The sequence below is a fragment of the Bos mutus genome, chromosome 1 (assembly GCF_027580195.1).
Source record: "Bos mutus isolate GX-2022 chromosome 1, NWIPB_WYAK_1.1, whole genome shotgun sequence".
Classification (NCBI taxonomy): domain Eukaryota; kingdom Metazoa; phylum Chordata; class Mammalia; order Artiodactyla; family Bovidae; genus Bos; species Bos mutus.
Genome location: NC_091617.1, coordinates 94,336,878 through 94,361,232, shown reverse-complemented (window position 1 = coordinate 94,361,232; position 24,355 = coordinate 94,336,878). Strand labels below are relative to the sequence as shown.

General features: G+C 40.3%; 2 protein-coding genes across 4 annotated transcripts in view; both read left to right on the top strand.

Moving 5' to 3' along the window:
- The window catches only part of FNDC3B (fibronectin type III domain containing 3B), a 359,206-nt gene that overhangs the window by 17,751 nt on the left and 317,100 nt on the right, over positions 1 to 24,355 (top strand). The gene's annotated exons all lie outside the window — the stretch shown is intronic.
- Positions 8,346 to 9,474, top strand: LOC138989925 (mpv17-like protein 2). Its single transcript, XM_070379843.1, is given in 2 exon segments — positions 8,346 to 8,484; positions 8,487 to 9,474. Coding segments are annotated over 2 exon segments (660 nt in total). The 5' UTR covers positions 8,346 to 8,354; the 3' UTR covers positions 9,017 to 9,474.

The window sequence follows — 24,355 nt, the reverse complement described above, 5'->3', positions numbered from 1 at the left end:
GCTCTCTGCAAATGTGTAACTCTGTTTGGTTAACTACAGCATTTTGGTGGCTTTGTCTGTTGAAAGGAATTGTTAGAACTGTTTAGCTCGGTATGATGCTTTGTCAAGTGCTTAGCAAGAGAGAGCTGTTATTTTATTATTTTATTCACTGATTACAGACATTTAATCATTGGACATACTTCTTAATGGGATGATAGTTATTTAAAATCATTTCTCTGTTACTTTAAAAATATATATGAATACAAGCCATCACTTTTGTCTTGGACTTACCCCTGACTCCTTGAGTGTTCTTGTTCAAGTGACATCTTTGTAGTTCATCTCCAAAATCATGCTTGAGCTGTTTAGCTTATAAAGGAATGTGGGCATAGAATGAAATAACATAAGTGAGAATCACTTTGGGGGGTTGGAGGGAGCGTGTCACAATGCCAAGAAAAGTACTTTAAAAAGTGCTATTTCTACCAATATTTTTCTTTTTCCCTGCCATCTCCAAGATAGGTGGTCTCTTTTTAAGTAGATATACAGCAGTTTTGCTTCCTCTCCAAAGTCTGGGATCTAAGGAAAGTTGTAATAAAGGAGAGTGACTTGCTCCCTTTCCCTCTCCCTTTTTTGTGGATGTTGCTCTAACTTTTTAAGAGAGAAGATTGGGCCTTGACTTTAGTGGGCAAAACCATGGGGCTCCAGGACCTGCCTTTCATCTCTGGGTCTTCACCTCGGATGATGTTCTTCATCTCTACACAATGGCATAGAGATGCCACTGCAGCATCTGTGCAGGGGAACAGCGCGGTGCAGGCTAAGTAAGACCTTGACATATTTTAAATCTTAGCCATCTTTGTTGCTCACTGCTTCAATGCTCATTTCTTTAAAATAACATAGAATATTTGGCAGAGGTGTCAATGACTAGAATGGTTTTCTCTGCTTTGGCAGTGCCTAGGCCTCACTAACTTCTTATAAATTGGAAGCTTAGCTCCAAAAACATAAAAGAAGAAAAACCTGAATTTTAGCTAGTTGTGTACTGGCAGGTTGTCTTAGACATAAACACAGTTGAATGGAAAGGATAATAGGGACTGGAGTCTGTGTTGCTCCATGGGAGTGAATGAGCCAGTGTTAGACATTAATGTTGGGGGAAAAAAACAACCTTCACCACTTTAAAAAAACAAAACAAAAACAAAAATCTGGCAGTCATTGCAGGCTAACTGATGAAAATGAAAGGTCAGTTCCTTCGGTGCCCCACCTCAGTGTATGCCCCAGGCCATGTTAATAATGGCAATCCTATTATTTTCTTGCAGTAAGCAGGAAATGCTGTCTACACCCATTAGATTTGTTTGAGTGGCCCCTGGCTGGAAATGAAGAAAATTTAATTTTCTAACTAGCTAGGAGGAGGAAAAAAAAAATCATGCAGTGCTGCATAGAGGTTGATTGGGGGACTGGAATAAGAAGAGTGTTATTAAAAAAAGAACTTGATGTTTTTAATCTCAATTATAGGAATGTATGTACATTGAAATCATGAATGGACTTGTATACAGGTTATGTGTGTAGAAAATCTTTCTGAATATTGTCAGAACTGGCTCAGTTCTGGATTTTTTACCACATTTTTGCAGACTGCACAGTTCTCACATATCCCACTGGCTGCTGGAAACTTGCTGGGTTAGTTGTTTTTAAGATTGATTTGCTTTTCAAAACCAACATTCATTTTGGAGAAATTTGTATATTCATTAGGGCAATCAGTTACTCTGTTAGTATCAACAGCAGGAAGAAAAAAATTGGTATTAGGTAATGTTACAGAGAAAGTGAGCCTCTCCTTGCCTTTCAGGGTTGCATTGACTAATCTTGGTTGCATTGGCTTTCTTGGTTTTCACTGATTCATGTCCTTTGCTTAAAAATGAAATCTTTTAAAAAGTGTGTTTTTTTTTTTTTTTAAAGCAGGTTGATGATATTCCTCCTATATCTTTACATTTTTTAATGAATCAGAATATCTTTATTACCATTTTGATATTTGGTTTATTGGGATGCTCTGTTCCAGATTCTCAGTTGGTATATAATTCATTTTTCTAAGACAATGTCAGGTTTTCCCAGGAAATACATAATGAAGAGTCCCTTAAGTTGAAGGGACTTGTTTAAAATCACAGGAGTAGCCAGTACTAGAAGAGCAAGCGTTTCAGTCTTTGTGTCCAGAGAAGGTAAAAGAAACCCTTCTGTTTTAATGGATCTGTAATTCCTATGGAACCGGTCTTCTTGGGTTACTTCAGGTCATTGTGTTTGCTTTGCACTGACTGTACACTTAAGAGTTTTTTCTTTGTTTCCTGAAATGCTAATTTCGAAAGGAGTTTGTTTCTAATATCAGCATAGCAAAAGACCAGTGAGTCAAGGGAGCTTTTATGAATATCGTCCTTTTGTCTTAATTCCTAGACTTTGAGCAGTTTGCCTCTAGTGGTGAGCATTTTGCCTCTGACATTTTGCTTCAGGTTGTCATTGTGAACATTTTTCATAACGTTTATTTTCCTCATTTGTTTGTCACCATCAGTATAAGAAGAAGTAAAGCATGGGATCCTCAGTTTTTGTAGCTAATCATGATATATGTGTGTTTTGATATTTTGGCGCGAGCACATTGTGTGGTACATATTTGGGGGGACTTTTTAAAATCCAAATTTATATTTCATTTTTAAAAGAAATGGTACTTTCTAGTAGCCTTTTCTGTTGTAAGGGTCCCGGTGGGTTTTTTTTTTTTTTGACACTTCTGAGATTAGTCTTCCTTGAGACTCATGACAGGAATTGCACCCCATGGTGTGGGGAATTTGAAACTTACACATAAAAACAATTTAAAGGGCTTTGGAAAATTTTATGTGATACTGGGAGTCAGATGTCTTGATCTAAAAATTTATTTGATTGGGAATTTAAGTTTGAAATGTTTGTATGGATTGTTAACTGGCTGGCTGGGATCTGTTACAGACTGGTTAAACTATTTGAAGTATATCTGGTGTATTTAAGTTTGGCAAGAAATCAGGGCAGAGATACAAGTTAGGCGTTATTATTTATTTTTCTAAGTCAGTAATGCAATTCATCTTTTGCCATGGAAAAGTAATCATTGAAAACACTATACCTGATAGCCTGTATAAACTTACTTAACCTGTAGCTTAACGATATTTTTTCCAGGATGCTGACCGGATGATTGCGTATAAGGATGTTTATCCATCGTCCAGTGAATTAAAACCTTTAGAGGAATAGAGGGTGTGTATCATTTATTCCTAGGGTTGTTCTTTTGAGTGGTTTAGTTACTGAGAGCCTTTGTTTTGAAATGTTTCAAACCAGTTAGGCATCTTTTGACCTAAATTTTCCAGCCTTCAACTTTAAGGAATACATACTTGGAATAGCAAGAATGTGAAGATTTAACCAGGTAGTCAGCTCCTGTTAGCTGTGAAAGGGCCTGGGCCTCAAACTGGTGTTTACTAAATACTTGTTTTTTTTGCAGACTGTTGTTCCATCATGAAGAGGGAACTCTCATAGTGAACTGTCATAGAGAACCAGTTGACACTGAGTTCTCTGATGTTCTCTCAGGATTCTCATGACTCAATCTTGTAAACCTCTGAATAAGTATAAGCGATGGAAGAGGATACATTTCAGTTGAAATGATTCTTCTTGTGGATGTTGGTGAGCCCTTGTCCCGGGGTAGGAGGTGGTAGTGCTGTTTTCACACTTGTAGGTGCCTTCAGAGAAGAATTGGTAGTGGTGAAGGTCAGGAAGAGTACCAGAGGGGAACGACAGAGGATGAGACGGTTGGATGGCATCATGGACTCGATGGACATGAGTTTGAGCAAGCTCTGGGAGTTGGTGATGGACAGGGAAGCCTGGAGTACTGCAGTCCATGGGGTCGTAAAAAGTTGGACGTGACTGAACGACTGAACTGAACTGATGAGTTAAATCCACACTCAGGCTTTCCTCCCTGGTGATGAGGCTGACTGCCCACATTGGTGAGAGAAAATTCTTGTGGCCCACCCCACACTTTTCATTTCTCCCTTAGCAGTAGAAGGTTGTAGGAACTGATGAGCTGCATGAACCAGTACCTGAAACTTAGAGAGCCTTCAGTTCAGTTAGAACTAGTGTGTGTGTGTTTGACTGAGGCCAGTGTAGCGATATGTGGAGCAAGGAGGCTGCCGATTCCCCTTAGATGTCCACTGTTACAGAAATTCCATGACGACAGGTACCATGTCTTTCCTTTTCTCTCTGTGCAGTGGCAGACAACAAGTGCTTAGTAAGTTATTGAATAAATGGCTTAATTACTGAGCAAAACAATGTTGTTTTGACACTGATATAACATGTGTTTGAACCAGGAGAAAATTTGTTTGATTTCAGTTTGAAAACTCTGTTCCAATTCTTGGAAGAAATATGGAATTTTCAATTTAAAATAACTGATACCTGAAAATAAGTGAAGATTGAAAAATTTTGAATGTCCAGTGATAGTGAAGAACTATTTGTTTTGCAAGTAACAGAAACACTCAAACTAGCTCAAGTCCACTGCCGCCCCCCCCGCCCCGCCCCGCCCCGCCCCGAAAAAGGTTGGAGTCACTGGAAACGAGGGCAGTGTGCTTGGACCTCGTGAGGTCTTGGACCCAGCCCTGGGAAGTCATTGGGAGCCAAGACTGCTTTTCTTCCTCTTTCTCTTCCTTTTTTCTTTGATACTTCTTCTTCTGTAGAGTCCGTGTTACATTAATGCTGGATGTTTCTAAACTCATAAACTTTATCAGTTTTTATTTTTCCTTCCAAAATGCCAGTCTACACATGCTTTCTAATGATGAATTGAAGGTATAAGATGGTAGAAATATTATCTTAGAGCCACTTTGAAGCAAATTCCTTTCCTAGAGTGTCATTTATAGTCAGTTTGTGGGAGGAAAGTTATATAAAGAATGACTGCTATTTCATCAAAATAATGATAATCTATATTTTCCTGTGTCTTGTTTTCTTAAAATGAATTGCAGTGAGACATGGCCTGGCTGATTTCTTCCCTTAAATCATCTCAGAAACTGTGCCCAGTCCATTAATTGCTTTGTTCAGTGGGCAGGAAATGGTTATGTTTGTACAAGTTACACAATCTTAACTAAGTTGGAGCAAGGAACCAAAGAAGTCTCTGATCTTTTTCTGCAGAATTAACTATTTGGATCCGGAAGCTTACAGATGATACATAAGCCAGGTTACTGGGGTATACTTAGGTAAAATAAATTATGATTTTTGCTATCAGAATGGCTGCCTGTTTAGGGATATTGAGGAAAGTGGATGCATGAGGTCATCAGGCTGATTGTGAGAGTAAGTCTGTGCAGTTTTCCTTCCTTAACAGTTTCTTATGCCTGCTAAAAAGGAGGTGTCCTGAAGCTGGTTCCCTGTTGGCTTTACCAGGAAGAGTCAGCCTTTCTTTTCTCTCTCTTCCATATCCTCCCTTGCAGGCTGTTTGGAAATTTGTTGTTTTTCTTTTCTGGGGTTGGCAGGTTGTTTCTTCTCCTCACTCCCTTACTCCTGCCTGGTACCTGTCTCTCAGAACCCCAGTTATCTCCTGCTTTTCTCCTTCCTGAAAGTAGAACTTTTCTCTTTATCACCATTTGATGATTTTTTTTTTTATTTTTTTTTTTTTTTTTTTAATATGGACCATTTTTTAAAGTCTTTATTGAATGTGTTACAATTCTGCTTCTGTTTTATGCTTTGGTTTTTTGACTGTGAGTCCTGTGGGATCTTTGCTTTCCCACCAGGGCTGGAACTCTCATCTCCTGCACTAGAAGCCAAAGTCCTAACCACTGGACCTCCAGGGAGGTTCATGTTTGATATTTCTTTAAGCATTCTGATTGATAATTTGCAGTTTGAGCAGAGCTCCCCCCCTTTTTTTGTATAGTACTTCTAAGTACTTTTCAGACTTTACCTACCTATTCATTCATTTATCCTCCTCTTATTTTGACTTCTGTTATTTCCTGTAGTCCATATATCACTGAGAGAAAATATGATCTTAAGTAAGGAAATAACTAATAGAGGTCACATTGAAAAGAAAATGAATTAAGTGAATTTGGGCATAGTTTCTCTCTTTAAAACGTGAGCTGTCTGATTCCTTTAAAGAAGTGCTCTTTTTGCTGTATGAGCTGCTGCTGCAAAGTCACGTTTACTCTCGTAACTCCTTAAGATTTCTCTTTTGAATGGCCCATTGCCATTCCCTGTTTGCTTGTGTCTTTTGCTTTCTTCCTTGATAAATACTTTTTTTTTTTAAGAATTTTGGAAGCAAGCCTTAATTTTTGTAGATTTTCCCCATTTTTTTCTTCACATGTTCCGCAGTTCTTTAAAATGTAATCTTTCCTTATGGTCTGTTTGTTTTGCCATTTACCGACTCACCGCCGTCTTCGAAAAGTCCTGCTTTTGCTTGTACCTTTTCTTCTGGTTCAGAATCTTTCAGTTGATTCCTCTTCTACTTCTTTCCTCTCAGCAGTTTCCTTTGATGGTGAAACCTGCCTTGGAATTTGTACTTGAGCTTCTTAAACCCTTTAGGAAAGGTAGTTCTGTCAGCATTCACTTCTCTTTCTCTTCTATTCCAAAAGGCTAAGGACAAAGAATCCTTACACATTCCTGTGCTGAGGAATCTGGGGTTTCTGCTATCCTGTTTTTACCAGGGTGTGAATTCCCTGGGAAGGTACCTGATAAGATCTCCCATCTCTTCCCTAAGCTCCGGGTAGGACACAAGCATTGCATTTGGAATTGGCTCCAGACACTCAGATACCATTAATTTAGTAATGATTACATGAGGCTTTGAAGGCAAACAAAACAGCTTCTCTAAAAGGTGAACTGGGTAAAATCAGAATGGGATGACCTCTAATGACTTCTCTAGCTCTCTTTTCTCAATCTGTGAATTCATCCTCAAGGAAGAGTTCATCAGAAGGGGAGAACCATCATTCCCCTTTTTAGGCTTTTTTATTTGTACTCTGTCTGCAGTTTAATTTTGTAATCAGAGCTTAGCTACTATTTGCTCATCTGTAAAATTCCTTTTAACTTATCTTTGTAAGAAAGTCTGCTACCAGATAAAATTTCAGATTGTTCAGTTTTAAAATGTTTTACTTAAAAAGAGAAGATAGTTCTTCAGTGGAAATTGTGACTGCAGAGATAACTTTCATGTCTTTGAAATCTGGAAAAAGATTTTTATTAAATGAAAATTTAATAAATTAAAAAATTAAGTATTTGTAGGGAATCTGTAGCCATTGCTGGTTGACATCTTTCTTCTTGTGCTCCAGAGAAAACTCACTAAATTTAAACCTGTGAGCTTTCAAGTGGCTTTTATTATCAGTGATATATTGTGTGAAGTTGGAACTTTTCAGATTCATATTTATGGCAGAGATAATGGGAACTTTGATTTTCATTCATTGTCACTGTATGTACCTGGCACGTAAGTAGGCTCTCCATTTGCTTTATTGGATAAACAAAGAAAGTGATCCTGCTGTTCAATGGGATTTTAAAAATTCTCCACCAAGATCACCATTCATGGCCCCTGTTGCCCTCTGTGTTATGTGACTTCAAATTTATTGCAAACTTACCAGACATCTCAGGCACTGTAGGGACAGACTCCTAAAATTTCTGGTGGACTTCCATGTCTCATTCTTGGCAAACTGAAATGTAAATGAACACATATAAATTTCACTCTAGATCAGAAAAGCCTCTTTTTAGTGAAATTTGCGGAAGGTCCTGCTTCCTGCCTGTGAGATAGGGTGATAGGATCACATCCGAGAAACTGCCACCTTGCTCAGAAGTGACATGATCGCTGTTCAGTTTGGAATATTGATAAGTGGGCAGATTTATTTGGAAGCACTTTGTTTTTACTACATGCATAAAACTCCAGGGAGCATTGAGTAGGAGTAGAGGTGCTCCCTTTTGGCTATGCATTAGCAACGTGGCAGTTACTGATCTGTCATTTACTTTGAAAAGGAATTACAAAGTTTTGGCCTCCTGCCTAGAGCTGCTCCAGATGGTCAGAAAAGAGTTTTGTGCTGAAGTCAAAGAGTATATTGCAGTGATAGAGTTGTGCTTGCCATGTTTATATTAGAACAGGGACTTCCCCCTTGATCCCTCTGCACAGTCTTTCCATTTCTTTTTTAACCTGAGGGAGTAAGAGGAGGAAAATACTGCTTTGGACTTATGGAGTCTAATACTTGGAAAACCTTTGTTCTTGATGGGGATGTAGAGGTATGGCATGTGATCCGTAGAGTTGCTTTGTTAACCTCTGTACCTCTGGTACTTAGTATTTACAAAGGACGCATGAAGAATTGGATATACCAAGACCATTCTAACTGATTTTGAAATGGGGGTCAAAATGGGGGTCAAAATGGGGGTCAAAATTTGAAATGACGATGCCGCCTGGCGGCTGGTGCTGGCTGCACGGCCTTTGGGCTGCGGGTCAGCCCCTGTTCCAAGGCCGTGCGTTGCTCGTCACCAACACCCTGGGATGCGGCGTTCTCATGGCGGCTGGGGATGGGGCCGCCAGACCTGGGAGATTCGCGCCCGGCCCGGCCAGAAGTTCGACCCGCGGCGCTCAGTGAGCATGTTTGCAGTCGGCTGCAGCATGGGCCCCTTCCTGCACTATTGGTATCTCTGGCTGGACCGCCTGTTCCCTGCATCTGGCTTCCCTGGCCTCCCAAACGTCCTCAAGAAGGTCCTCATTGACCAACTGGTGGCCTCTCCTATGCTTGGCGTCTGGTACTTCTTGGGCCTTGGCTGCCTGGAGGGCCAGACCCTGGACAAGAGCTGTCAGGAGCTGCGGGACAAGTTCTGGGAATTCTACAAGGCTGACTGGTGTGTGTGGCCTGCTGCGCAGCTGGTGAATTTCCTCTTCGTGCCCCCCCAGTTCCGAATCACCTACATCAACGGCCTGACGCTAGGGTGGGACACCTACCTCTCCTACCTGAAATACCGGATCCCAGGCCCTCTGACACCCCCAGGCTGTGTGGCCCTGGGCACCATACAGACTGAGCCCCCAGATGCCAGACAGCAAGGCAAGACTGCCTGAGCTGCCGCTGACCAGCCACCTGGGCAGAAAGGGGAACCGACTCCTAGGCCAAGTCCTAGCCACACCCTGACTTCTGGGCATCTGCTTGGGCTGCCCCTGCCAAGCCCACTGCCAGGCCTCAGTTTCTGCCTCTGGAATACAACCATGAAGATGGACAGTTGTACCTCAGCCTTTCTGGGACAGCTTCAAGTGACTTGTGATGGCCTCAGTTTCTGCCTCTGGAATACAACCATGAAGATGGACAGTTGTACCTCAGCCTTTCTGGGACAGCTTCAAGTGACTTGTGATGGGCCATCCTCAGCTCTGGGGTCTCAGCCAGCCAGCTAGCACCAAGCCCTCAACACTGCTGTAGGCTGGGCGCTGGGACCAAGGTGGGGGATATCGCCCATCCGCTTGGATCCGGGCCCCAGAATTTGGAGCCTCCAGTCTTATCCTCTAGTCATGGAGTATGGAAGTACCATTAAATTCTCTTTGTAATTGGAAAAAAGAAAAAGAAAGAAATGGGGGTCAGAAGCTTCATTTGGATTGCATGTGCTCCTCTGATAAACTGGCTGTTAGCCCACAACTGCTGTTTAGTGGCCTTCCTCAGTCAATTGGCCCGTCTCTGATGGGAGCTGGGCATTACTGCATCTTTTCTCATGTTTCCCCATGATTCTGTGGTCAGTTGGGCAATGGTGAAGTGTAGATGTCCAGTGTGGGTGGGAGGTGGGGCTTGGGGAGATGAGCAGGGGGAAGGTTATGGTGTTAATAGCAGTTCCCAGACTTTGCTTTTCTGGACACTAACACTTAATTTCTACCCATGACCTTATGTGCCTTCATCTCAACCTTGGAAGGGGAATGATGTGATTCCTATTTTCTAGATGAGAAAACAGATTCAGAGCGATAATAATAGGCTCAAGGAATAACCAGGTAACTCTGGCTACCTGCTCACATACAATTTTGGAGAAATTTATTACAAGTCTCCTGCCCCTTCAGGTTAGAGGTGACTGCAGGCTTCAGGAAATAAAGCTCATTTTCCTATGGGAAACTTGGGCCTTGTTCAAGCTGAGCCTTTTAGTAAAGCTTGGTCACAAGGCTTAGATTAAGACCTAAACCTACAGGCTGCTGCTCTCCCACACTGCTTTCGGTTACCCTTGTGGTTATTGAGTAACTTGGTGAGTTTGAAGAACATTAACAAAATTTTTATGTCTTCGAAGAAAATCCAGCACATGGGGAAGTGACATTAAGTTGCATACCCCAGAAAGGAATTTTTATCTATTTTGAGATGTTGGTATATAAATTGAAAACCCTATAATTTTGACTCTTGTACTCTTAGTTGATTGTCTAGGTGCTTGATGATAGATGGCTGTTTTGAAGCACTTTTATTGAAAAATGTAAAGAACTTGTGTTCTTCACAAATAGGTACTTCCCTGTGTAGACCTAAGACTTAATCAGCAGTTTGTTTCCCCAGCAGTCTTCCAGGAGCTTCCAGAATCCTCCTCTAGGCTGTTATTCTGCTTCATTATTTTGTCTTCCTTTAAAATCTCCACTGTTCAGATAGTGTTCAGACAATATTATTTTTCTATACATATTATATGGTACTATAATTACTTCACGAGTTCTTTTGGGATTGCGTCCTAAACTGCAGAACATCTCGTTCTGGTTGATGTGCTTTTTGAAGTCTTGCTGCCTTTGTGATGAAAAAGGATCAAAGTGGAGTGGAGGTGGGGTTAGTCCAGTCTAATTTAAATCTGATCTCTGAGGCTTTTACACTTGCACAAAGGCAACAGAGTAGGCTTTCTTGTTGTTGCTTTATTACAATTATGAAAGAAACATTATCTATTATTTTATAAAAGATCATAAAAGAAAGATACATTTTTTAGTGTTTTCTACGTTAAAAAAAAACCCAATTACCATGAGTCCTAAAGCTACAATTACATCAAGAGTCTCTTATATGAAAGAGTCTTTAGTGGATTTTTGGTGCGGTCATTGTGTCTGTATCAGGGGAGTGAAATGTCATCATCCTTGAAAAAAAATTACTTAAGAGACCTAGAAAGAGTCTGTAGAAGTTTGTATCTTCTTAGGGCCTTAAGGTCCAGGAGTTAGTACTACAGAACTGACTTTCAGATCTGGGTTACCAGTAATTTTCCCTACTACTTATCCTCATGACTTACTGAATATATTTCAGGTTTCTCTTTGCCATTCGTTTGGAAGAGCCTTCCTCTGAGAATTAACTATAGAATATTTGTTGAAAGATCGTCACACAGAGGGTGTGGTGTTGCCACTGTTTCAGGTTGTGCAGTATGGTATTCTAACCCAAAGGCTCCGGAGAGCAGAGAACGTACAGGGCATCTTCTCCCACTGCCCTTGTGCCCACGTGCTCCAGGAACACCAGAAGTCACGCTGCTCAGTGTCCTCGCCTACCTGTGTTCCCATTGCCCGGGGCGCCTCCTCTCAGGTATATGGCGGCTGCGTAGATTTTAGCTCTACTGTTCTTCATACTCAGACCTGTCTTATTGGAACCTATTCCACAGCCCCCATTGCTCTTTTCAGGTTCTTGTGCTTTGTCATTAGCCACCTGTCTCCTCCCTGCTGGACTCGGGCTTTGGGCTCCTCTGGACGGATAGTAGGTTCCCCTTTTATATCTCCAGGCTCAGGGCTGATGCTATGCCCCTGAGGAAGGAAGCCCACGGAAGAAGAAAATAAGTCAGTGATTGACTGGCCTGAGCACAGCTCCCATAGTACTCATCAGTTCTGTTTCCTCAAACACTTTATGTGAATTAGAATGGGTTCTTTCCTTTCAAACCATTGATCAAGTATCTGGGCGACAGTGTGTTTTGAGGAGTACTCATTTATAGCAAGAGTAAAAATGTTTAGCAATAATAATAATATTGAATGCTTACCATGTGAGCTCTTTTAAGTGCTTTATGTGCATTTCTTCATTTAATCCTCACAGCTTCATGAGGATATTATCTTTATTTTGTGGATGAAGAAACTGAGGCACTGAGAGAGCAAGCTACTTGCTTGGAGTTAAAAGTCTAGTAAGTTGTGGCATCAAGATCGGGACCCAGGCAGTATGTGGGATAGGAGAGGGTATAATATCTTCTCCCTGAAAAGGCATATTCCTCTGTCAGTCTTCTCCGTGTTACGTATTACTTTATTCCTCTTATATTTACTTGGGTCAACCTCTTGTGCTTTTGCTGAGAAACCTCACTGTTGGCCTCCCTGCCTTGGTACCTGCCTATTACGATTTGCTGTTGGTGGGAGGGTAACGCTGGCCTTGCTGTTGGCTGCTCCTTCCACTTGAAGTTGACAGGTTTGTGTATCTTAATGAGAATTGGAATTTCCTTTGTATTTATTTATTCATTTTATGTTACTAAGCAAAATGTTTTTCAGAGATGTCTGCTGGCTTTTATGTGGCTAGAGCAAGCAGATACAGGATTTATCACTATTAAGCAAAGGTTGATACCTTCAGGGAATTAATGAATTGTAATAAGTCATCATTATGTGCCTTTGATTGGATTGGCCCACCTCAGTTTCTGATCTTCAGCTCCCGTTCACAGCACCTTGGTAGCCTCACCTAGCAGTGCCTGGATACTCTGGCCAGGTGGCTCAGGTTTCACCTTTACCAGAAGGACATTGTGGAATCCGACTGACAGTTCCCTTTAGTCCTCTTCATTTATTGGCTGTTTTTTCCTTTCGAATTCTAAGGGGAATAGCCTGAAGCCATTTTTAGAGGGGCTACTTAAGTAGTTTATGAGTGCTTGACTTTTATTTAAATAGCACTTTATTTAAAAAGCAGTTTTCTACGTATTTTGGAGTCATTTACACAGGACCCTATGATGTGAACCCAGTGAGGATTGTCTCAGTTTAGAGATAAGAAAACCTAATCTGAAAGTGTGCCCCTTTCCTAAGGGCGCCTCAGCAAATGAAGGGAAAATCAGGCAATAATTCCGATTTCTTGATTCCCTCTCCCTTTTTCCCTCATTGCATTTTATTGTCTCAAAATTGGCACACCTCTAACTGAAAATCTGTAGGTGCACATCTTCACTTATTAAAACTATGAACATTAAAATATTTTCATTGTGCTCACATTTTCCCAGACTCTTATTATTAGAATATTTTGACATTCATTTTTATAAAAATGGAGAATAAAATTAGAAATCACTCAAGTTACCATAATTGTGTAATTTTAGATGTTCTATTATTAAACTGGGATACAGCAACAGAATGCAGCCTCTTGATAGCCTTTAAAAAAAAAAGGCACATCTTGGAGTCAAGAATTATGGCATTAAAATAAGACTCTTGGCTATTTCTGGAGTGTGTTAGCTAATTTACCTTCTGGTTTTCTTTTTGTGGAATTGGTGAAGAAAGAGACAAACAAAATCCAAGAACAAGTCACATGAAAAAATTAGCACTCCTCTGGGCATACAGTTTGTGAGATAATCATAAATTCTACACCCTGTAGTGGCTGATGAGGGTAGGGGAAAAGCAGAATTGTAGCACTCTGGCGGCGGACTAAGAAACTGGTGCACATTTATGACCTTTAACCTTTACCTTTCACTTTAAGTCAAAACCCCCTTATATTTAGGTGAGTTTGTTTTTTAAACATGGTAATTATGAAAAATATTGGAGAAGGAAATGGTAACCCACTTCAGTACTCTTGCCTGGAAAATCTCATGAAGGGAGCCTGGTAGGCTACAGTCCATGGGGTCGCAAAGAGTCGGACACGACTGAGTGACTTTACTTTTTTTTATGAAAAATTTCAACACGTACTACAAAAGTAGAGAATAGTAGTGGGCTCCTGTGTTCTTGTCACCCACCTTCAACATCTGTCAACTCATGGTCAGACTGACTTGGTCTTTACGCATTTTTCACTCTCTGATGTACGATTTGAAGCAAACCCCAGACCTCTTATCATTTAATCTCTAAATATTTGTGTGTGTGTGTGTGTGTGTATGTGTGTTTTTCTTTAGGTAAGTTCTTTTGGAAGAATATTTTTTTTCTAATTTAAAGTTCGCCAAATAAAATATTGGAATTTTTGCTATATAAATTGGTTGATATTATAAAATTTCTAACTTACCAGTGCTTTTCAAGTTGCTTATATTTTCTCTGACAAACTTTTTTTTTTTTCTGAAACAGGCAAAAAGTTATTCATAGTAATAAACAAGGAGTGTTCATTAGTGTTAAAAATGAGCTTATTTTTCAGACTGAATTTTTTTATTAAAAAAATTACTGTGTTTCAGAAGCTTTCAAACTTTAGTGCAGAATCATAATGCTCTTCAGTTTTATATCTTTTCAATGTTTGTTTCCCAGCTGTTTCAAACAGACTGAATTTTAGTATATTATAAGCTTATGCATTCATTAATTTAGACTACTGATTTGGAATTTTCTATAAGTTGAATATAACTTTGATAGCAGGTTTCTATTCAAGGAACATATTTGCTAGTTGGAGATGGTTGACAAAGAGAATTCTGAAGGTTTTATAGTTCAAGTGAATGAATTTATGGGCTCAGTTATCTTTAAGTGTGTATATTTACATACCATAATGCTGTGGATTTAACCTTATTTGAAAAGACTAACCTGATTTATACATACATACAGTCAGTTAACTGATTAATTAAATTTAAGATAAGTAATAAAATTAACCTTTCAAGGTGAAGATCCGACTTTATGAAAGGTGGTCAGTGAATTTTATCTTTTAGCATGGAGACTGGCTTTACAGGCTGTCACATGTACTAAAAGGAACAAAATAATACTCCTTAACTAGAAAAGGCGACGAGGAAAAGGCTATGAGCATTTTTAAGGCCTTGAAGCATACTTAGGGCTTAATAAGAGCAAATATTTGCTTAGTGCTTGCCGTTCTGAGCACTTAACTAACTCATTTAATCCTTACCACACTCCTATGAGGATAGGTGTTGTAATTATCCTTGTTTTATAGATAGGAAACTGAGGCATGGAGAGGGTAAGTAACTGGTCCTCATCCAGAGCTAGTAAGTGGTTGAGCCTGGCTTAGAATCCAGGAGTTGGGCTCCAGAGTGCAGGATCTGAACAATTATGCTCCAGTGCCCCACTTGGCTTATAAAACGAAATAAATAACTAGTTCCTATGGAAAATTTGTTGCCTTTTCATCAATGAGAGTATGACATTTTAGAGAAGTCCTGTTCAATAGAACTTTGTGATATGATGGAAATATTCTGTCTACATTATCCAGTAGGATAACCATTAATTACACTGAACACTTGAGATGTGGCTAAGGTAACTAAGGAACAAAACTTTTCACCGCATTTGTTGAATTAACTTAAATAGTCACAGGTAACTTCTGTAAGGGACATTGCAGTTTTAAGAGTCCAAGAAACCTGGGAGAATTTATAGTTTGCATTTTTCTGGGGTAATGACAACATCTTGACATTTTATGACTGTCAGTATCTCCACCTCATTAGGGTACAACCATAATGGTTGTATCATTAAATAGTAATGATTTTAATGAGAGTGAAAATATTTTTACAAATGAGATAATTGAATGTTTAAAACCTTAATGCCTGACGACAAGATGCTGTTTGATCACCAACATAACATCAGCCTACCATGTCTGGAGGCATCCCCTTGTTAATTGCTATGTAGCAAAAATTGCTTTGACATTCCTTTTGCTTTTTAGCCTTGGAGGGAAGTTCTTGCTTTGTAATGAGTCCAGCTCCTTGGTCAAGCTTAACATCAAGGAGTAATGATAAAATAGTAAAATGGCCTTTGCGGACCAAAAGCAGCCCTGAAGAAGCAAGCATTTAGCTCATTTTCTCCTCCAGCCTGCCCCAGTAGAATTGTGTTGACAGAGCTCCCATATAAGAAAATAAAGCAAGAAAACTCAGTGGTAATGAAGCCAGGTTTCATCTCAAATGAGACCACATAAACTATGATTTAGTTGATAAATCATACCTCCTATAATGTGCTTTCATCTAAGCCTTTATGAGGCACTTAAACCTAATTATTTTAATCTTTTCTTTATGTTGATGAAAAGGGCCAGAGTGGTTGTTTCCATCGGGAATGGTGGGGATCTGAAATGCAGGCAAGATTAAGTCTCCAGATGGTGGTGGGTTTTGGACCTTAGCCACCCGGCAGACATAATTAAACATGTCTGCAGTCCCCTCATTTAGCAGTTCTAAAACAGACATTTTCTTTGTTTATGGGGTTTAACTGTTATCATTAGCATTTAAGTGAAGGACCTGAAGTACTGTAGCCAGGTGCTAAAAGTCAGCCACACGCTGGATCTGGAAGTCTGCTTAGAAAAGTTTGTATGGAGAGAAGTTCCTATCAAACATGGGGAATTTGCATGGCCATGGGGTGTTTTCAACAGGTCCTGTCGGCTCAGTTTTTATTTGTAATTCTCAAATGTAGCAAAGTTAGGATGTAGAGAACCAGGACTGGATGTGAAAGTGGATTGGAATTGGAAGGCAAAAAGTATTGAAGCTCACTGGGTTCCTGGCTTCAGCTTCTAACTGAAGTTGGGCAAATCATTTAATTGCTGTGAACTTTGACATCTCCACTTCGTAAACTTCTTTCAGGATGGGAAACCACATATCACTAGAGAATGATTTGGCTTCTTGAAAGGAGAATTATGGTTTAATTGTAGAATGAAAGGTGGCTATGATGAGTGAGGCCTCATGTTTACTCTAACTGCCTTGTTGCCAGTAAACTCTCCATTTACACTTAGGAGCAGGTGAACATTACCTAAAGGCACTTGAAAAGAGTTTTTCTCATGCAGGTGACTATACAGTATGTTTTGGAGTTAACCTTTTTCACTGAATCTTTAGAACTGAGTTGGCCTTTTGATGGGTCAATGCTTCTATAGCTTAACTAAGTTTGCTGACTGTTTTGTGTCCTCTTCACTGAGAAACTCTTGTTATTTTAGTCAGAAAAGTAAAATTTCCTTTCCTTTCATGCTTTTCCCCTCCTGGCCTCTTTCCTTACTGTATGACCCATACAAACTGGAAGCCAGGCCTTCTGACATGAACTTAGGATGATGTTACATTACATCTTCAAGCAGGGGTTGTATCACAGAATGATGACGCTGGATGAAAACTTTCTTTGGTTGGGACCTTGCAGAAGATGATTTGAAATACAGTCATCTCCAATTCTGACGTATATCGGATTCTGTTTTTCTGGTCACTTAATCGAAAGTAGGTGTCTATCCTGAGAGATGCCTTTATACGGTTGAGGATGTACTGGTGCTGCACTGTAGCCTGTGACTCTTGTAACCGACACTGAGGTGGCCTTCTTGCTGTGCAAGAAGTAGCAGCAGTTCCAAAAGTCCACCAGGCCAGTATTCAAATCTAGTTCCCTACAAATCCTGTGGATCCCATAACTCAGAAACATGTGTGCTCATGTACATCTGATCAGTCTGAGTTCACTCCTAGAGCAGCCTGTACCAAGGACTTGGTGACAATTGAGGCTTGAACTTTTCTAAAAAAGGAAAAAGTAGCACAAAGTTAAACTTTCCTAATGTAAAGACATCATATTATTTTTAAGAGCAGCCCTTTGTGCTTCTTCATTTGAGTAATTTGTCTTAGAGTTGATGAAATTTGTTGCTTGTGGCTATGAAATCCTGCCTCCCAGCTATAAAGGATGATTTCATGGTGGAGGACGTCGCAGGATCTTAATTTTGCTGCTTTGTAGCATGAGACATGCTTCAAAGGCTGGGGGCATGGGGGGAGGGGAAATCGGGCAATTTAAGCCTGTTTAAGACACATGGAAAGGAAGCTGGTTTGTAACTAGGGGCATGTGAAACTTGGCAGGACTCAAATCCATTAGTGGCCACAGTCACATGATTGATTACCAGTTGGGGACCTACAGCTAGCTTATTGCAGATCGAGATCTGACATAATTGATGTTGTCATCAGTATTAAACTGTTCACCCTGTCCTGCCAACTTTCTTCCAATAACAAAAGTTTCTTGCTTTGCATGTGTGAAAGTTTTTGTGATTCTGTGTACGTGTACTGAATCATGATCCAGTCACCACTATTTGAACTTTTTTTTTAACTTCTTAATTTTAATAAAGCATTAGAGAAACTGATAATTCCATTACTTCCCCACCGCTTATCTTGGGGAAACCTATGGGTTTTTTCTTACCACGTTAGTGAAGAGAAAGAGGGAAAGACTGCCCCAAACTGTGTTATTCTATGTGTGCGTGCTTGATCGTGTTTAACTTTGTGACCCCATGGACTGTAGTCCGCCAGGCTCCCCTGTCCCTGGGATTCTGCAGGCGAGAATACTGGAGTGGGTTGCCATGCCCTCCTCCAGGGGATCTTCCCGACCTAAGGATCGAACCTGTGTCTCCTGCATTGCAGGGGAATTCTTTACCGCTGAGCCACTGGGGGACCTGAAAGAAATACAGGGACAGATAGGCCTCTAAAACTTGGACAGTGACTTAAAAACATGAACTAATATAGACATTAAATGTTTGTTGCTGTTTTTTTATGGAAGTTAGTGGGTTGTTTCCTGAGGGGTTTGCTATAAGGAGTCATTTTGTTCTCTTATGAAAGGAAGGTGGAGGGTTTGTGTGTGGGACTGGACTGGTAGGGAATTGTACGAACAGGTCTCGGGAAAACATGGCAAGGGGCATTCCAATTTCAGAGATTTTTTTAAGTTTTGTAACTTCTCAAGGTGGTATTTCTTCTTTTAGTTAAGGGTTATCAAACACTTTCTTTGTCAAAATGGTATTTTTTTCTTGTCTTTGTGTCTTCTAAAACTTCAAAAGAAGAGGGCTTTGTTTTAATTTTTCCTTAATGCTTTTGGTCATGTTTCAAGTCCTGAGCTCTTTGAATAATGACATATATGTAGATGAAGTCTGCATTATCTCATTAGCCTGAAAATTTATAGATCTGACCATCAAAAGATAAGAACAGTATTTGTAATTTTACATCAAAGATTAAAAAAAATATTTTATTTTTGGCTGTGTTGGATCTCTGTTGCTGCATGTGGGCTTTCTTGAGTAGCAGCGCATGGGCTTCTCATCGTGGTGGCTTCTCTTGTGGAGCGCAGGCTCTAGGGTGCTTGGGCCTCTGTAGTTGTGGTGCGTGGGCTTAGTTGTTCCGAGGCACGTGGGATCTTCCCAGACCAGGGACTGAACCTGTCTCCTGCACTGACAGGCGAATTCTTTACCACTGAGCCATCAGGGAAGCCCCTCATCAAAGATTTTCATCTGTCTCCATCAAGGTGGTCATCTCATTTGTTCCAACCAGTGTCAAGACGCCTGTATGTGACATCTTGACACGTGGTCAGCAGCCTGTGCCAGAGGCACTGTGATCCACTACAAGGCAGTTAGACTAGGGGGCTCTGGGGACTGGCTTCTAGGCCTGGTTCTGCCCCCTACCTACCAGTTTGATTTTGGGTATTTTACTATCATGGTTAATCAAGTTCTTGATTCCTTTGACTATTCACTAACAGTTTAAGAAGTAATCAGTTAATTTTTTTGTTGTTGTTGAACATCTCTCATGTTTATATTGAACCCAAATTATCATGGTGAAAACTGGGCACTGTTTTTCCACAAATTTTGACAGGCATGCATGTTGAGATACATTTTGCCTTATAGTCCAGTAAATACATGAAAATTTTAAATATATATACCAGAATCGAATCAATACTTTGCCTTTAATCTTTGTGACCCAATTCTATACTATTCTGTTTTACCTAAAGGAATGCCAGTGACCCACTAAATTGGTTATATGCGCCATAGTTCAAAACATGCAACTCCACAGCAACCCTAGAACAAGTTCGTTTTCTTCTTTCATGTGACAACCCCTCAGACTCAGCTCTAGCCAGCTCGTCTGCCTTTAGTACTACCTTCTCTTCCGCAGCTGCAGGTCCCCAGTGTTCAGAGCTTTTCCTTGTGTGATTTGATGTTTTGACTCACCACCGTCCTGGTCAGTTGTCCCTAGATATTTAGAGTTTGTGTCACTCTTAAAATCATGGTGAACACAGGAAGTACAGTCTCAAAATAAAATTTCAACTATGCCAATCCTTCCTTCTACTTCCTTTCCTACTAATGTCTACTCTGTGTCACACATTTTTTCCTACAAATATTTATTCCACACATTTACTGAACGCTGCTCTGTGTTAGGACTCTTCTTGGTGTTTGGGGATACAACAGGGAGCAGCACCCCAGTCTTTGCTTTCAGAGAGCATGGTTGTAGAGAATGGTGCTGCCTGCTAGGAGTGTGAGGGTGAATTGCAGCCAGGCCCTTGCCCATAGAGCTCTCCTTCAGTGCCCAGTTGCATGTGGTCTTTTATGGCTGTTGCATGCTTGTTAGGTATTTCCCTTCTGAATTGTGAGCTCTTCCTGCCTTTCAACTTGAGTGCACATCTCGGCAAAGTTGAAACGTTCACTTCTAGGGAGGCAGTATATGTATGAAGCTTTAAAAAATGTTAATTCTCTAAAACAAAAAAGTTAAGTCAAAATTAGAGAGTTTTAAAAGGGTATCAAAGCACAAGGATACTGACTTATTTTTGATGAGTTTCAGAGTGGCTTTAGGAACATTGAACGCTTCTTTAATATTGATGAAAGCCTGCGAATTCCATTCATGTCACAAAGACATCAAGAGGGGTCTTTAATTTGGGGGGACAATGAAGTATTTTTAAATAAAATTGTAACTATTTCTAGAGTGACTTTGGCATGGACAAATTTAGTTTATAGTTAAAAAGTTAACTAAAATGTCTGCTGTATATAAAGTAATTTATTCAGGATGGGGGTCAGTGGGGAAGAGCTTTGAATGGATGAAATGAGTAAAAATGTGATTCTTGTCTTCAAAGTTTGTATTCGAGTTAAAATCTGCATATACGAAGCTGTGTATTAACTGGTGATCAAGCCATTTAAGTACACCTTGAATATGATTATAGGTAAATAAAATGAAGAACAAATACTTGGAGACCTAGAATTTGAAGTAGACAGAAATGGAGTGGTAAAAAAGATCATGTCTGTTCTAAGTTGAATGTAACATAAGGAATCTGGAGAGTTAAGAAAAACTGCATAGGTGAAGTTGCAATTTATTCACCTTTAGTCAGAATTGCTTCTTCCCATTTGAAAAATTAACAAATTAGGAATTTTTGTAGAAGACTGTAAATATATTTCTAACTTGAGAAACTAAAGTTTAGAGAAAGAGCATGGGAGCAAGCCTTCAACATGACATTAACTCGGTCAGAATAGTATTGTCTTGATCCAGGGTGTGAAACTGTTTATGGGGTGGCATTTTCACACAGGCCTCTTCCTTTACTTTATTCTGAACTACATAAATATCAATTACAGCTTTCTAAGTTAACAGATGGCGATGTATGCTGGATTTATAAACAAAGCCCTAGAACAATACTGCCCTTAATTGATGAATGCTGTCTCCCTTCTCTGAACAAAGATGTTGGCCTCCAGTGTACTTGTCCGAGAGAGAATTAATGAATTCTTTACTATGATCTCATGTAGAAAGACTCTCACTATAGAGATGCTTCATTCCCCCCACCCCACCCCCGCCAAGAAGAAAACTTGAATACTTTGTAAGCTGCCTAGTATTGAGTTCTCAAAGGTGGACTGAAAAAGTATTTGGACAACTTGTATTAAAGTCACCTTAAAGTCCTATTTTCATCTTCAGAGTAAAATGATGCCTCAAAATCAAAAATAGTAATCTAAACAAAATACACAGAAAAGAACATGTCTAATTAGATGATTTCAGGCAAACATGCAAATCAGATCTATTTTAAGCTCTTTGTGAACTTCCACTTGACATTCCTTAGCATGAGGTGACACTTTATACTAATTCTTAAAATGTACGCTCCCTGTGTACTTAAGATCTGTGAAAGTAGCTATTCTGTAATTCAGTTCAGTTCAGTCGCTCAGTCGTGTCCGACTCTTTGCAACCCCATGGACTGCAACTGGGCGTTGTTTTTGCTTTGGCTCTGTCCCTTCATTCTTTCTGGAGTTATTTCTCCACTGATCTCCACTAGCATATTGGGCACCTACTGACCTAGAGAGTTCATCTTTCAGTGTCCTATCTTCTTGCCTTTTCATACTGTTCACGGGGTTCTCAAGGCAAGAATACTGAAGTGGTTTGCCATTCCCTTCTCCAGTGGACCACATTCTGTCAGACCTCTCCACCATGACCTGGCTGTCTTGGGTGGCCCTACACAGCATGGGTTAGTTTCGTTGAGTTAGACAAGCCTGTGGTCCATGTGATCAGATTGGCTGGTGTTCTGTGATCATGGTTTCAGTCCGTCTGCCTTGTGATACCCTCTCTCAGCACGTACTATCTTACTGTAATTCTGTTAATTCTGTAATATTGCCATGCCAATGAAATATTGGGGTTTGGGAAGGCGAGCACAGGTGCCCACTAGTGGAAGGTAGGTCCATGTGCATGAGGAGAAGGCTAGAGGAACCATTTGACTCGTATGACAACGTCTGTAGAAAGTATTCACTTGTTGTTTGTTTGGAAATGGTGCATTTTAGATTGTGAAGAAGTCTACCTCGTCTCTTCATCCTGGTTTCTTTGAAACAAGGTTGATTGAGGTAAATATTTAAAAATACTGAAGCATTTGGTTTGCAGCAGATGAAAACCCTGGTGCCTTTGGTTGAAGGCAATCTGCACAAAATGCTTTTGACTTTAATGATAGCTTTCTGCCGGCTGCCACCCAGGCGTCCTTCTTGTGCTCACTGGGTTGAGGAGCATTTCCTAAAATGAGGGGGAGATAGTTCACATTAAAGTTCTAGAGGGTCCTGTAAGGCAGCCTTTTATAGGGTGTTCTCCTGGTGAGTGTCACACGATTGCCTTGGGAATGTGTTTGCCTGACCGTCTCTTGACACACCCATACAGGGGATAACACAGACTACCCCTCCCCACTTTTTTGGTTAAGCTCTGAGGTAGGTATTTTAACAATCTTTGAGATACCTGTAGAAATTGTGTGCTGTAGACTCTTGGCCAGGATTGACATTTGTTAAATCAACATCTACTACCTAATTCTAGGTAGTAGAATTAGGAAGAAATGACTAGTTTCTTATATTAAGAACTAAAAGTGTCATGTTGTTAAACTATATGGTTAGAATCTGAAATGAGGCCTCAGTATCCCATGTCCTTCGCTGATTGGGGTGAAATCTGTATTGAGTTGTAGGAGCTGCAAGGCCCTCAGACCTGGTGAAGTCCTGAGCAGGTCTCTGCCTCCTTCCATATCTGCTGTTCTCCTTTGGCGGGGGAGGCGGGGGCGGGGATAGTTTACTGGAGCGGGGGAGGGGGGGGGCATAGTTTACTGGAGGTGGGGGGTGGGTAGCTAGAACTCCAGGTACTCCTCCTGATTTTATCGAAAGAGAGACTAGGAAGAACTGGATAAGTCAATTGGGCAGATAGTGATACAAAAGACTTCAGGTAGTTGGAAAGAAATTTTGGAGTCAGGACATTTTTACCACCAAAACAGAGGCATCTTGGGAATACTCCTGTATAGCCATTGTAAAGTCTTACTTTAGCGCTGCTTGTGGAGATGGTAGGTAATGCCTGGACAGCTACGATCTGGGAAATTGTCAGTATCCTTTAAGATGATGAAATTTAACTTCTACTAAGGAAAGGTAGGACCCAGAGCATTTTTAAAAGTGAGGTGTGTGTGAGGGATGGGAGTGAGGCTGAGCTCTGATCAATGTGGCTCCTTGTTTTTTGGGTCTCTCCTTATCATGAGAGAAGTATTGTTCCTGGAAATGGAAAGTGTGGAGGCAGAAAATCTATTTCTTTGAAAAAAGAGAGTGGATTTTTGTACTGCTGGGCTAGCTGTTGATCTGGCAGCCTTGGTAACTGAAATCCTGTGTGGCTGTGCAGAAATCTCAAATGCTTGGTTCTAAGTCTGAAATCACAAAGCCTAAATAAAACAAAAGAATAATATTAAAATAATAGAGGATAGAGAAAGAGAAAAAGATTGGTAAGTCATTATTTTTAAAACATATGTATTAGGAATCTGTTTATTTAAACCCCTAAATCAAGAAAACAGAAGTATGGAAAAAAATCAAAACAGAAAAATAAGATTTATCTTTTTCTGGCTATGCTGCATGGCTTGTGGGATCTTAGTTCCCTGACCAGGAATCAAGTCTATCAGTGAAAGCCAAGTCCTAACCACTGGACCGCCAGGGCATTCCCAACAAGGTTTGCCTTATAAAAAGCTCATATTTCACTCCTAATTGCCAATGACATTCAATTACCTGAAAGAATTATTTTAAAATGGGGGGGTCTCCCCATTTTCATTAATTGCCTTGCATCCAGGGCTTTGGAAGGTGAGGTGTTTCCTGAGTTGACTTTAGAAGTTGAGTGTGGCTCAGCTGTTACCTTATCCTGAGAGTTCCCATCCTTCAGG